A 12,265-nucleotide genomic window follows, 5' to 3' on the forward strand; every position below is an offset into this window, starting at 1 on the left:
ATAGATTTTTATCAATTCCATGTATGACTGCCCTGACTGGACTGATATAATATGTCTTCCGTAGGGTCATAATATATAAACACTGGTCGGTTTTGCAAATATAAAATATTCTCCTTGTCTTGCAGATCCTTTTGTGGCCCACCACTTCAGAGAAGGCTAGCATTCTACAAGCTAAGCATTTTCAATTTATATATCATCCTATGTCCTGTAAAGTCTGATTTGAGTCTGAGTATGTGTACCCTTGTCTTGTAAAGTGTTTGCAGAATATGTTGATAGCTGAGTCCACCTACTCCATACAGAAAACTGAATTCAGCGCATTGTCAGCTTTGACAGTACACGCCCGGGTGCCAGAGATACCGTGGCTTTTAGTTTCAGCACCAATATGCTTCAACATCACAAGAGCGCTGCCAAAGGGCCCGGGTCATCAGGGGCCTGGCAGCAGCCGCTACCATTGCGTGTTTTTTTTTTTAATAGGCCGTTACCTGCTGGAGTAACTCCAGCAGATAACGGGCCCTATTTACTTACCGATCCTGGCTCCTGCTCACAGCCAGCTCCGCAGAAGGGGAAAGGTCGCAGGCCTGCGAACCCGATGAACACTATCATCATACTCAGGGCGTCTTTTCAGAACTCGAGTGTAAGGATCAGAGGCCCAGGGGAGGTGAAGTTAACATAAAAAACACTGTTATTTACCTCTCGTGGCTCTGGAAGGCTTCAGGCCTACTTGTGTGATGTCCCAGACGTCATGTGGGCCGGTCTTGCGTCCTTATGCGTCTCAACGTAAGCCCGGCTCTTGACATCTCTTCCATCATTGAAGATGGCCAACATCAGCAGGGAGTGCGCCGGAGATCAGGAGAGGTAAGTAACATTGTTTTTTATGTTTTTATACTCTCCTGGTTCTCCGATTATTATACTCTGTAGTCTGAAAAGACCCCATAGTATAATAACTGTTTATGGGTGGTCCACAATGGAGAAAAATACTGTGTGCAAGGGCCACTATGGAGCATAATACTGTGTGTAGGGGCCACTATGAGTCATAATACTGTATACAGAGGCCACTATGTGGCATAATAATAATACTGTGTGCAGGGGCACTATTGGGCATAATAATGCAGGAATGCGGGGAGGGTGGGTCAGTTGAGGTCTTCAGGGGAGGGAAGGTTGTCGGGGGCCCCATGTCAAAATTTCGGCACAGGGCCCTACCATTCCTAGTTACGCGACTGGGCAGGCAGCCATTGCTGGGCATTAAAAGTGTTTTCGGGCAAAAAAAAAAAAATTATTTATTTTTTTTTAAAAAAGATATTTTAGCGCTATTAATGTGTTAATAATTGCACCAAAATACCTTTAGCAGTGTTTTGAGTGATTTCTGTCTTTCTCTGGGAGCTTCTGGTATCCTCTGCATGTGTTTACCTGCTTCCCTAGCCCATGATCCCCATCTCTCTTTAGTTTAAGGATTAATTTTCACTTTATCCCAGACAACCCTTTAAGGTCCTTCTGACAGTGGAGAGATATTGGTCTAGAAAATTATAGCACTAATATCTCTGGAACCCCTGTGCACATCTGGAAATTCAACAGTACACTGAATTTAGCACACTGTCAAATTTCTAATGGTATATTAATACCATGTGTGCCAGAAGACGAGAAAGGTCCTCTTTAAAGAGGTTGTCCCATCACAAGGATCCTATCTATACTGCTAGTTTATGTGGATATAAGACTTTTCCTAAATACACTACTTTATCAAAACTGCTTTGTTTGGCTATCTTAATTTATTCACTTCAATGTTGACACTGCCCTTGGGATTATCTGCTCATTTGTCAAGTGATTAGCTGCCTGCTCTCAGGGGGGAAGGGAGGGGCTGACAAGCAACACAGCTGCTCATATAGGGGAGGGGGAGGTGATAGCTCCGGTATTACTATGCTGTCTATCTTCAGCTTTTCCACTTACAGCATCAGCTGGTTTAATTGAATTTGGCTGATAAGGGCTGAGATAAGGAGTCAGTTACCTCTGTATGTAATGCAAGCTGACTCAAATCCAGCTCTGCTACATCAGTTTCCACATCAGCGTCATACTGTGGAAGATAGCAGAGCAAGTGAAATCCCGCCCACCAATGTGCGAGAAATCCAAGAAGTGAAGAGAGTACAGAGCCTTCAGGCTGCAGAACAAGAGTTATGGGAATACCCCTTTAAGTATACTAACTTTCAGGCCATCATTGACACACAGGCTTGAAGCGATGAGCTAAAACCTAAACAGCCCACCAGTATTTTTCCTTGTAGAATCATCGGCCAGTCCACCCTTGGTTGTGTCTAAGTAAACAATGTAGTTGTCAAGGTGTCCCACCACAGATGAAACAATGAAAGCTTGTTGTAAGGAAATACCATTACTGTTAGGGCCCCTTCACACGGCGTAAGCGCGCCGCTCATTTAGACACGTATACGCGTATCCGAGCGCAGCGCTTCAAAACAGAGTCCATTGATTTCAATGGGAAGTGTGCGTATATCGGCATATACGCGCGCTTCCCATTGAAATCAATGAGCTCTCTTTTGAAGCGCCGCGCTTGGACGTGTATATGTGTCTAAATGAGCGGCACGCTTATGCCGAGTGAAGGGGCCCTTATAGTCCCAGCAAACCTGTTTATCACCAGATTTATGAAGCATCACTGGCTCTATTTTGTAACAGTGAATCCTTTTCAGCAGTTGGTCTTCATGGAATATGTATAGTTGACCCTACTTTAGTACATAGCTATATTAGTGAATATTGCTGATTGTGAACTCAGTTTGCTTTGGTAACCAAATGAACAGTGTAAAAAGTGAACAGTGTAAAAAATGAAAGCCAAGAGACACTGAGTGACATTCTGCAGCCTGCTATGTACTACATGCCTACATGTAAGCTATGTACTACAGCCTACATGCAAGCTTGTCTAAACCTAATTATAGAAAAGCTTTTAACCTGCAATATATATAATTCAATAAAAAAAGAGAAGATCCAAATTTGTTTAGCATGTCTCTATAGGCGCCATAGTCAGCATCCGTGTGACAAGGACCCTGAATACATCTGTGTATCCTTTAGGATAGAATTTTTAATGACTGGATGGAAAAGTCAACAACTTATTGATGGATGTCTAGGCTAAGGATACAGTGTGACTTTTGACTGTATAACATTAGGAGTAATCTTTCTGTTGCAGTAAAGTGAAGTTATAAATGTATGAAAGTATAATAACAGTGGCGTAACTACCACCATAGCAGCGGTAGCAGCTGCCACAGGGCCCGGGACATCAGGGGCCCGGTGACAGCTGCTACCGCTGCTATCATTATTCTCGGAGGTCTTTTCGGACCCCCGAGTATAATGATCGGGGCCCCCTGTTGGTGGAATACTTTCCACCAACAGGGGGCCCCGAAGCTGCAGCAACGGCTGAGACACAGGAGCTGCAGCTCTGGCTCCTGTCAGCGCTTCAGGACGTTCCCCCTCTCTCCCCCCTCCCTTTCTCTGCTGTCCTCTGCCCACCAATGAGAGGAGGAGGCGGGGCTTATCCCTGCCGAGCTCCTGCCGTCCTGCACTGGAGGAAGAAAGGAAGAAGGAAAATGAAACTAAAGCTACACAGGTACGTACTGGGGTTACTTATTAATGTCAGGCATATGGGGTGATTACTTGTGTTTTAGTAACTCCATGTGCCTCATATTAATAGCAGTTAACCCCATCATCTCCCTCACATTACCCCTGTGTGCCTCACCATAAGAGTTACTGATATGTGAGACATATGGGGGTAATAATAATGAAGATACTTTATTATTACCTCCATGTCTCTCACATATCAGTAACTCTTATGGTGAGGCACACAGGGGTTAATGTGAGGGAGATGATGGGGTTAACTGCTATTAATATGAGGCACATGGCGTTACTAAATTGTAATGCACATGACCAGATTTTTTATCCACAATTTGTCCTGGTATAGCGGTCAGCGGGTGACGTGACAGTATTTAGTCCTGTAGGGGCCACTAAGGGACATAATACTGTGTGCAGTGGCCACTATGGGACATAATACTGTGTGCAGGGGCCACTATTGGGTATAATACTGTGTGCAGGAGCCACTATGGGACATAATACTGTGTGCAGGGGCCACTATTGGGTATAATACTGTGTGCAGGGGCTACTAAGGGACATAATACTGTGTGCAGGAGCCACTATGGGGCATAATACTGTGTGCAGGGGCCACTATTGGGTATAATACTGTGTGCAGGGGCTACTATGGGACATAATACTGTGTGCAGGGGCCACTATTGGGTATAATACTGTGTGCAGGGGCCACTATGGGACATAATACTGTGTGCAGGAGCCACTATGGGACATAATACTGTGTGCAGGGGCCACTATTGGGTATAATACTGTGTGCAGGGGCCACTATGGGACATAATACTGTGTGCAGGGGCCACTATGGGACATAATACTGTGTGCAGGGGCCACTATTGGGTATAATACTGTGTGCAGGGGCCACTATGGGACATAATACTGTGTGCAGGGGCCACTATGGGACATAATACTGTGTGCAGGAGCCACTATGGCACATAATACTGTGTGCAGGGGCCACTATGGGGCATAATACTGTGTGCAGGGGCCACTATTGGGTATAATACTGTGTGCAGGGGCCACTATGGGACATAATACTGTGTGCAGGGGCCACTATGGGACATAATACTGTGTGCAGGGGCCACTATGGGACATAATACTGTGTGCAGGAGCCACTATGGCACATAATACTGTGTGCAGGGGCCACTATGGGGCATAATACTGTGTGCAGGGGCCACTATGGGACATAATACTGTGTGCAGGGGCCACTATTGGGTATAATACTGTGTGCAGGGGCCACTATGGGACATAATACTGTGTGCAGGAGCCACTATGGGACATAATACTGTGTGCAGGGGCCACTATTGGGTATAATACTGTGTGCAGGGGCCACTATTGGGTATAATACTGTGTGCAGGGGCCACTATGGGACATAATACTGTGTGCAGGGGCCACTATGGGACATAATACTGTGTGCAGGGGCCACTATTGGGTATAATACTGTGTGCAGGGGCCACTATGGGACATAATACTGTGTGCAGGAGCCACTATGGGACATAATACTGTGTGCAGGGGCCACTATGGGGCATAATACTGTGTGCAGGGGCCACTATTGGGTATAATACTGTGTGCAGGGGCCACTATTGGGTATAATACTGTGTGCAGGGGCCACTATGGGACATAATACTGTGTGCAGGGGCCACTATGGGACATAATACTGTGTGCAGGGGCCACTATGGGACATAATACTGTGTGCAGGGGCCACTATTGGGTATAATACTGTGTGCAGGGGCCACTATGGAACATAATAGAGCGCGCAGGAATGCGTAGGAGGGACTCGGTCGAGATCTTTGGTGTTGGGGGGGCCCCATGTCAAAAGTTCGCCACGGGGCCCCGCCATTCCTAGTTACGCCACTGTATAATAAGTTATATGTGAGTTAACCCAAGTGGTCACAGTGGGCGGGGAGCAACTTCAGCCTAGTCACCCTGGTACATGCTAATTGCACCTCCTGGGCATGACTGACATCTCCCTCACAGACCCCTCACTCCCTGACATCATGAGGGAGATGTCCAGGAGGTGACTACTTAGGTTCATCCACATATGACTTTTTATGCTTTCAAACATATGTGGTCCCCCAGAAACCTAGCAGGGTTGCATTTCTTCCATATAGCTATAGTACAAATGATGTGTTTTATCTATTATAAACTGTAGGTTCACACCAGCAATTGTACTACATTGGAGGATTCCATTCCCCTCTCCGCATGAAAAATGTGATGCAAGCAGTTCTTTTCTCTCAGCATTTTCCTCCCTTTTCAGGCAGAAGCCTCTCAGAAACAACATGGACCCCATTATAGTCTATGGGGTCCGTGGGTTTCCTAAGGTAACCACTTTGGTTTCCATTCGGGGGATCCCCAAGCGGACCCCATGAACAGAAACCCGAACACAGATGTGAACCTAGCCTTAGTCATCACAATGTCCAATTCCTGCATGCACGGCTTTCTCATCCACTGTTTTCAGTTTAAAAACAAGAGACCCCCGATGGACCCCAATATAGCCAGTGGGCTCTGTATTTATCCGCTATTTTAGCAGTTCATCTGTCTGTTATCCTACACTGGACAAGTACAACGGATATCCAACGCTAGTGTGAACCTAGTATATATGTCATAGTGTTTGGAGGAAATGTAACACCTCTATCTCTTACTTATTGAAACCAGATTGTGACACATGTTACTTTTTTATGATGTTTTATATGCTGGTTATAGATTTTTGCTGCAGTCGATAACATTACAGCTCTGCTATTCTGCAGCACATGGACCCTAGTCTGCAGCGTCCATCTGTGTCTAGCAGGCAGCTTTGTAGGCAGACTCTGGGTCTGTAAAAATAGAAAAGATTGTTTTAAAAAGTTCATAAAAGACAAAGATCCACTTTCTCCTCTATCCAGGTGAAAGGGCACGACATATAAGCAGCCCCTAAGCTTGGTGTGAGTGCAGTGCTCAGGAGGACTGTGGAGGACACCAGCTGTGTGATAACCCGGTACATAGTATTCTCCTCATACGCTGCTTGTCCCTGGGTTATTTATGGCAGTTCTGCTTTAGTACAGGCAAAGTGGGCGGAGCCTCATCATGACCACGCCCCAGGACATCCGTACAACCTTGTACATGGTGGACCACGAGGTGGCGCTGCTGAGGACGTCTATGTGCCGGCTACATAAGGACGTGACACTGGCCTGTGTGACTTCCTATTTGCCGCCGTGTGATTGGTTATTGCGGGCAGGGTTGCTTCAATGAAACCAACACAAACTTGTGCTGTGAGGACTTGTGTGCAGAGCCGAGGAGGGAGCCGGCCGCCAGCATGAGGACTGTGCCTGCCCTGCTCACCGCACTGACAGCGCTCACTGCCTACTATGTGTACACCCCGCTGCCCAGCACCCTGGCCGAGCCCTGGAAGCTGCTGCTGCTCGATGCCACCTTCAGGTTAGCGCAGGACCTGGTGAGTACATTGCCTGGCATCCTGCACACACTAGATGCCACTAATCTGCCTGTATCTGATGATGGGAGATCAGTGGAAATAGGTCATATGGGAGGCTGAGTGAGGAGCTGGACATGTATGTGCTGCGCACTGAACAATGGCCTCCAGATCCGGGCCACAGATTGGGGTATTCCTGCTCCTCTGCCTGCTAGATGTCATAGCACCAGCCACACAGGAAGATGAGCCCCACCATGCGCAATAGCTGCTTTTTTTTATGTAGCAGATTTTGAAGCGTTTTTTCCAGCCAAAGTCAATAAAGAAATGGATACTATACCATATTAAACGCTAATTCCTTTCCCTTATGATAAATCCAGTCCTGGCTTTAACTTAAAAACAAAGTAGCAAAATCTGTAACAAAGTAGCTTTTCGGCTAAGGCCCCATGTAGTGAGCTGCAGCCAAAAAGCACTACATAAAAAACGTGTCCGAATTTTTCCCGCAGCACTTTTCACAGTTTGCGGACTTTCTGCTTTCCTTATACCGGTAGGGAAACCACCAGCTCTTCCATACGTATAATTCACATGATACGATTTCCAAAAAATGCAAGATTTTGGAAAATTGCAGTATTTCCACTGCAATATTTTTTTAATTGTATGTATGGGATTTGCTAGAATTTGCAGGGACTGTAGAATGCTGCAGTTTTTCTGCACCATTTTTGCCATGTAGGCGCCCAGCCTTCTACAATGTGGGGTCTTAGCTTAACCCTAAGGTATATTCACACATGTGGCAAATTCATCATATATTTTCTAACCAATCCACAGCAGTAAACTGAGATCCACGTGAGGGTTATTCCTGGTCAGTGGGGTCAGTCCACTGACTTTCATGCAGAATCCACATGAAGGAGCATTGCACAGATTTTGTTTAATAATTAATACCCGCTCCCATTCACGTCCATTGGATGTGGATTTTTAGCCAATTCCATGAGGATTTTGGATTATCAAATCCTGAGCACACAGCAACATGGCAAATAATCATTCTATTTAGTTACTATTTCTCAGCCTGTTTTCATACATCGCTCAATAGGGTCAAGTCTGAGGGATACCCTTGGATATATAATCTGCCATGAAAATGTACTTTTTGACAGCTGAGCACATGGATCTGTCATGTGAATGAGCAGTATGGCTTATTTGATGTAGTGCTTTTGGACAAGCCTAAAGAGCATGGGATTGTTTGTGAATTGTAGGTGAGAGGTGACCTGATACATACACATTAGGAGATCCCATTACTAGCTGCAGTATTATGTTAATATTTCATTTTGGGCAACAGTACAGACTAGTAATTCTCTTATTAGTACTTGGGGATAAGTAGTAGTCTCAAGTCACTGTGAGGTCTATGCTGTACTTAATACAGTAAAATGGTAGCCCATATTGACAGCCAAAAAGAAATGTGACCTGCTAACTGTAATGAGCTGCAATTCTAGCACAGATACAAGTTACATGGGATTTGACCACACAGTCCCATAGCAAATCCAAAAAAAGTAAAATGGCAGCAATGGACTTCAGTGAACTAGAAAAAGGTTTTTATTAGCCCATGAATTGAAGTCTGCAGTGCGGCCACTTTACTTTCTTTACAGCCCTACGGTGATATATTGAGCAGTATTAGTACACATAAATCCCTATAGTAGTACATAGCACCCTATATGTAGGGAAGCTATTATATGGCACTACCAGGCAGTGAATGTAACTTGTGCACAAGCTGGACCCAGTGTTGTATGTAATGTCTGAGCAGCAGTACTAGTGATACCACATAGTATACTGACTTTCACACCATCAGTGACACAATGGTATGAAAAGTGATGTCAAACCCTAACCTAACAGGTCAAGTTGCTTTTGGTCAATCCAAACTGATCCACAACAATTGATGGATATACCACATGCCACAAAACGGTCTTCAATCTGTTCCACTTATAAAAGCAGTCCTGCCTGTGGTTCAGGAGCATTGTTTGGTTATAAATCCATTGCTGTAGGTGTCACTGTATAACTTCACTCCTTCATAAGGATTGGACTCCATTCAGATCACTTTTTTTAATATCCATTGAATGGATCCAAAAATGGACACAAATGGATTATTGTTTTAAAAAAAATAAATACAAAAACACTTTGTATACCATACTTGTGTATATCAAAAAAAAAAACAACAAAAAACAGAAAATGATCCATCTTTATAACATTGATCCCTGTGTAAACAAATGGCCATCCATTTTTTGCATCCGTTAAATGCATGAGCAAGCCACAAATTCACAGGAGGGTGGAAGAGACTTGTTACAAGTGCCACACTTTCCAGGATGTGTATGCCATCCTATGCAGTAACACTCTTTGCTTTGTTGTGCCCTAAAATAAACAGTCTGATTCCCCTATTACATGATGGGAATATTTTATATTTACTCCATGAATAGGCTAGATAATTGTCATATCATCCCAACTTTATTAAGAAGGCTTTTTTCCAGAACTAGTCAGTTTATTTACCCACACTTCTTTAATGCCAAGTACAGAATTATCCCCCTGGGCATAAAATCCCATGGCCATATGTAAACAGTATGTTGTCTGGTTGTTCTTTGTGATGTAGTCACCCGACTTCATCAGTCCATCCAGCTATTAGACATGTGATATCTCCTGGCGCTGTATTGTTTACATAAGACCCGGTTTTGTGAGGGCAGAGCAACCTTTCTTCATATATGCCCATGGGTAAGTGCCTGTATAAATAGGATATATGACTGTAGAAGGTTTGCTTTTTTTCCCAGAAGCCAAACCATTGTGTGCTTTTGTTGTATTCGGTATTACAGCTCATGACTCACGGGATTCACTGGAATTGGACTAAGCTGCCATACCAGACACAGCCTTGTAAAGAAGAGTGCCACTTTTTATGGGAACAAGAGCTTTTTAAGCTCATAAAACACTTTTAAATATTCCATCTCTTAAACTTTGTATCCCATTGTCTTGAAGCTGTACTAAATGGATCAAAATTCGGGACTAATCTCTGCAACAAGCTTGTTCCTAAGAAGTCCTTTCTAGTAGGGTTGCTGATCGGCTGACCAGTCGCTGATCAGCCAGTCGCCTCCTCTAAGCAGGAGAAAAGATGCAGATTTTCTCCAGTACATTGCCTTCTGTGATCTGGGTAGTGCTGCTGATAATCTATGCAGCCGAGTGGGGAAGAAACGATTGCAATAAAGATAGTTTCTCCCCCATTACATTGGCCTGTGTTATTAGAAATGTGTGCCGATCAGCATGGTTTGTTTGTTTTTTTTCGATCAAAACTCCTGCAGGCCAAATTATGTCTTTCTAATACATCCTTAAGGTGTGTGTCTGTGTACACACATCTAGTGAATCTGTGAAACTGCCGGTGTGTCGAAAGTGGCGGGATTTTCTTTTAATAAAAAAATATATATATATAAAAGTCAGACTTGTGCCAAAGTGGTTTGTGGCCTATTACAGCACAAATTTTGCCACTGTCCCTATTTTCTGATCTGCTTGAGACACACACACGCACACTATATATATATATATATATATATATATATATATATATATATATATATATATATATATATATATATATATATATATATATATATACTCAAAGAAAAGCAATTGCATCGGCACCAGCAAATCTGGGGATTATCCCACAAGTTGCACGGCAGAGACCCCTCTCCTGGCAAAAGGGTTTGCAATAGAAAAAACAATCCGGTCTGTCAGCAACTTGTATGGATGGAAAATGTCCTTTTATTGGAAAAAGCAGTACACCACGTATCAGTCCACACTGGGACCTTTCTCAAGTTGAGAAAGGTCCCAGTGTGGACTGATACCTGGTGTACTGCTTTTTCCAATAAAAGGGCATTTTCCATCCATACAAGTTGCTGACAGACCAGATTGTTTTATATAATATCATTTTATTTATTTTTTGTTAGAACTTATGGCATGGGTGTGAATGTATAAACATATTCCTTTCCATACAGTCTGACCTGCATTTATTAGGAGTGTTCCTTAAAGGTGACCCCTTGCACCTACTGAATCTCTTTGCATCTTTCAATAGGTGCAGCTCCTCTATGCTACTTAGGCTCCCTACTATCTGTTACAACCTAAGACCTCCCACCTGACAGTAACTAGCATATTGGGTGCTGGTACTAAAAGCCCCAATTGCTCAGTGAGGGCTAGAAAAAAATTCCAACTCTGATGGAATCAGTGGAGCTAAAGTTGTTGGAGGTGGCTAAAGCCCCACGTTTTTGTTTCGGTTTTTTGAGCCAAAGCCAGGAGTGGATTGAGCAGAAGGTAGAAGTATAAGAGCTTCTTATATATTCCCATTCCTTTTGTAGACATTCTTGGCTTTGGCTCAAAAAAATGCAACATAATCTGCAACAAAAAAAACTGTGTTTTCGCAACATGGGGCCTTAGCCTTAAAGGCATTTTTCCCTCATGCTTGCGTGTCTGATGTCTCGGGTTCGATCAGTGGGAGCCAGAAAAGGCGAGCCCCCTGTGTGAATGGAGAGGTGATCATGCATGTGCCCCCCTCGGGACTCTGGGACACCCCTTCTGGTGACCGTCGGGCGTCCCACTGATCAAATACTTATCCTGTATGGATAGGAGATCAGCATTGTTATTGAGAAGCTCCGTAGATAATAACATAGAACAATTGATAATGATAAAATAATATAATCCAACATGGATATAAATTTGTTGTATACATAATAGACAGATGTGTTATCTAGGGCTAACATATGGCACTTGATCCTCTAGACGGAGGCATGGGGGAGGGTCATTGACCTGTCTCACTGGTGCTGACTCTTTACCCATTAGCCTGACTCTCAGTAAACCCTGCACATACTAGTCTGTCAAAACAGAATTTCTTCATCTTTAGCATGCTGTGGTTTTAGGTTTTGCAATCCCCATTACAAAATAGAATGGCCTATGTTAATCCCTCCACAATGTTTTAGTTTTGCCAGTATTAGTAATCTACATGAAATATAACCTGATTTGCTTTATACTTGGAATTATATCATTCCTAGTATTTCTAAGAGGGGCCGTCCTGATATTTGTGTCCTTACACTACAGAACAATGCCAGACTTCACTGGTTTACGGCTCTTCAATCCCTTTACACGTAACCTTTCCCCTACTTCTTGTATGCTCACCAAATATCTTCCACTTGGAGTTCTCCAACTGCTGAATGTAGTCACAGGACTGGGACA

General features: G+C 43.8%; 1 protein-coding gene across 1 annotated transcript in view; it reads left to right on the plus strand.

The window, feature by feature from the left end:
* Window positions 1–6,754: 6,754 nt before the first annotated feature.
* Window positions 6,755–12,265, plus strand: part of NCEH1 (neutral cholesterol ester hydrolase 1) — a 29,998-nt gene continuing 24,487 nt past the window's right edge. The window contains exon 1 of the mRNA XM_075268673.1: window positions 6,755–7,048. Within this exon, the coding sequence (XP_075124774.1) occupies window positions 6,911–7,048 (138 nt within the window). The 5' untranslated portion in view covers window positions 6,755–6,910. The remainder of the gene's footprint in view (window positions 7,049–12,265) is intronic.

Source organism: Leptodactylus fuscus, chromosome 3 (genome assembly GCF_031893055.1).
Source record: "Leptodactylus fuscus isolate aLepFus1 chromosome 3, aLepFus1.hap2, whole genome shotgun sequence".
NCBI classification, from domain to species: domain Eukaryota; kingdom Metazoa; phylum Chordata; class Amphibia; order Anura; family Leptodactylidae; genus Leptodactylus; species Leptodactylus fuscus.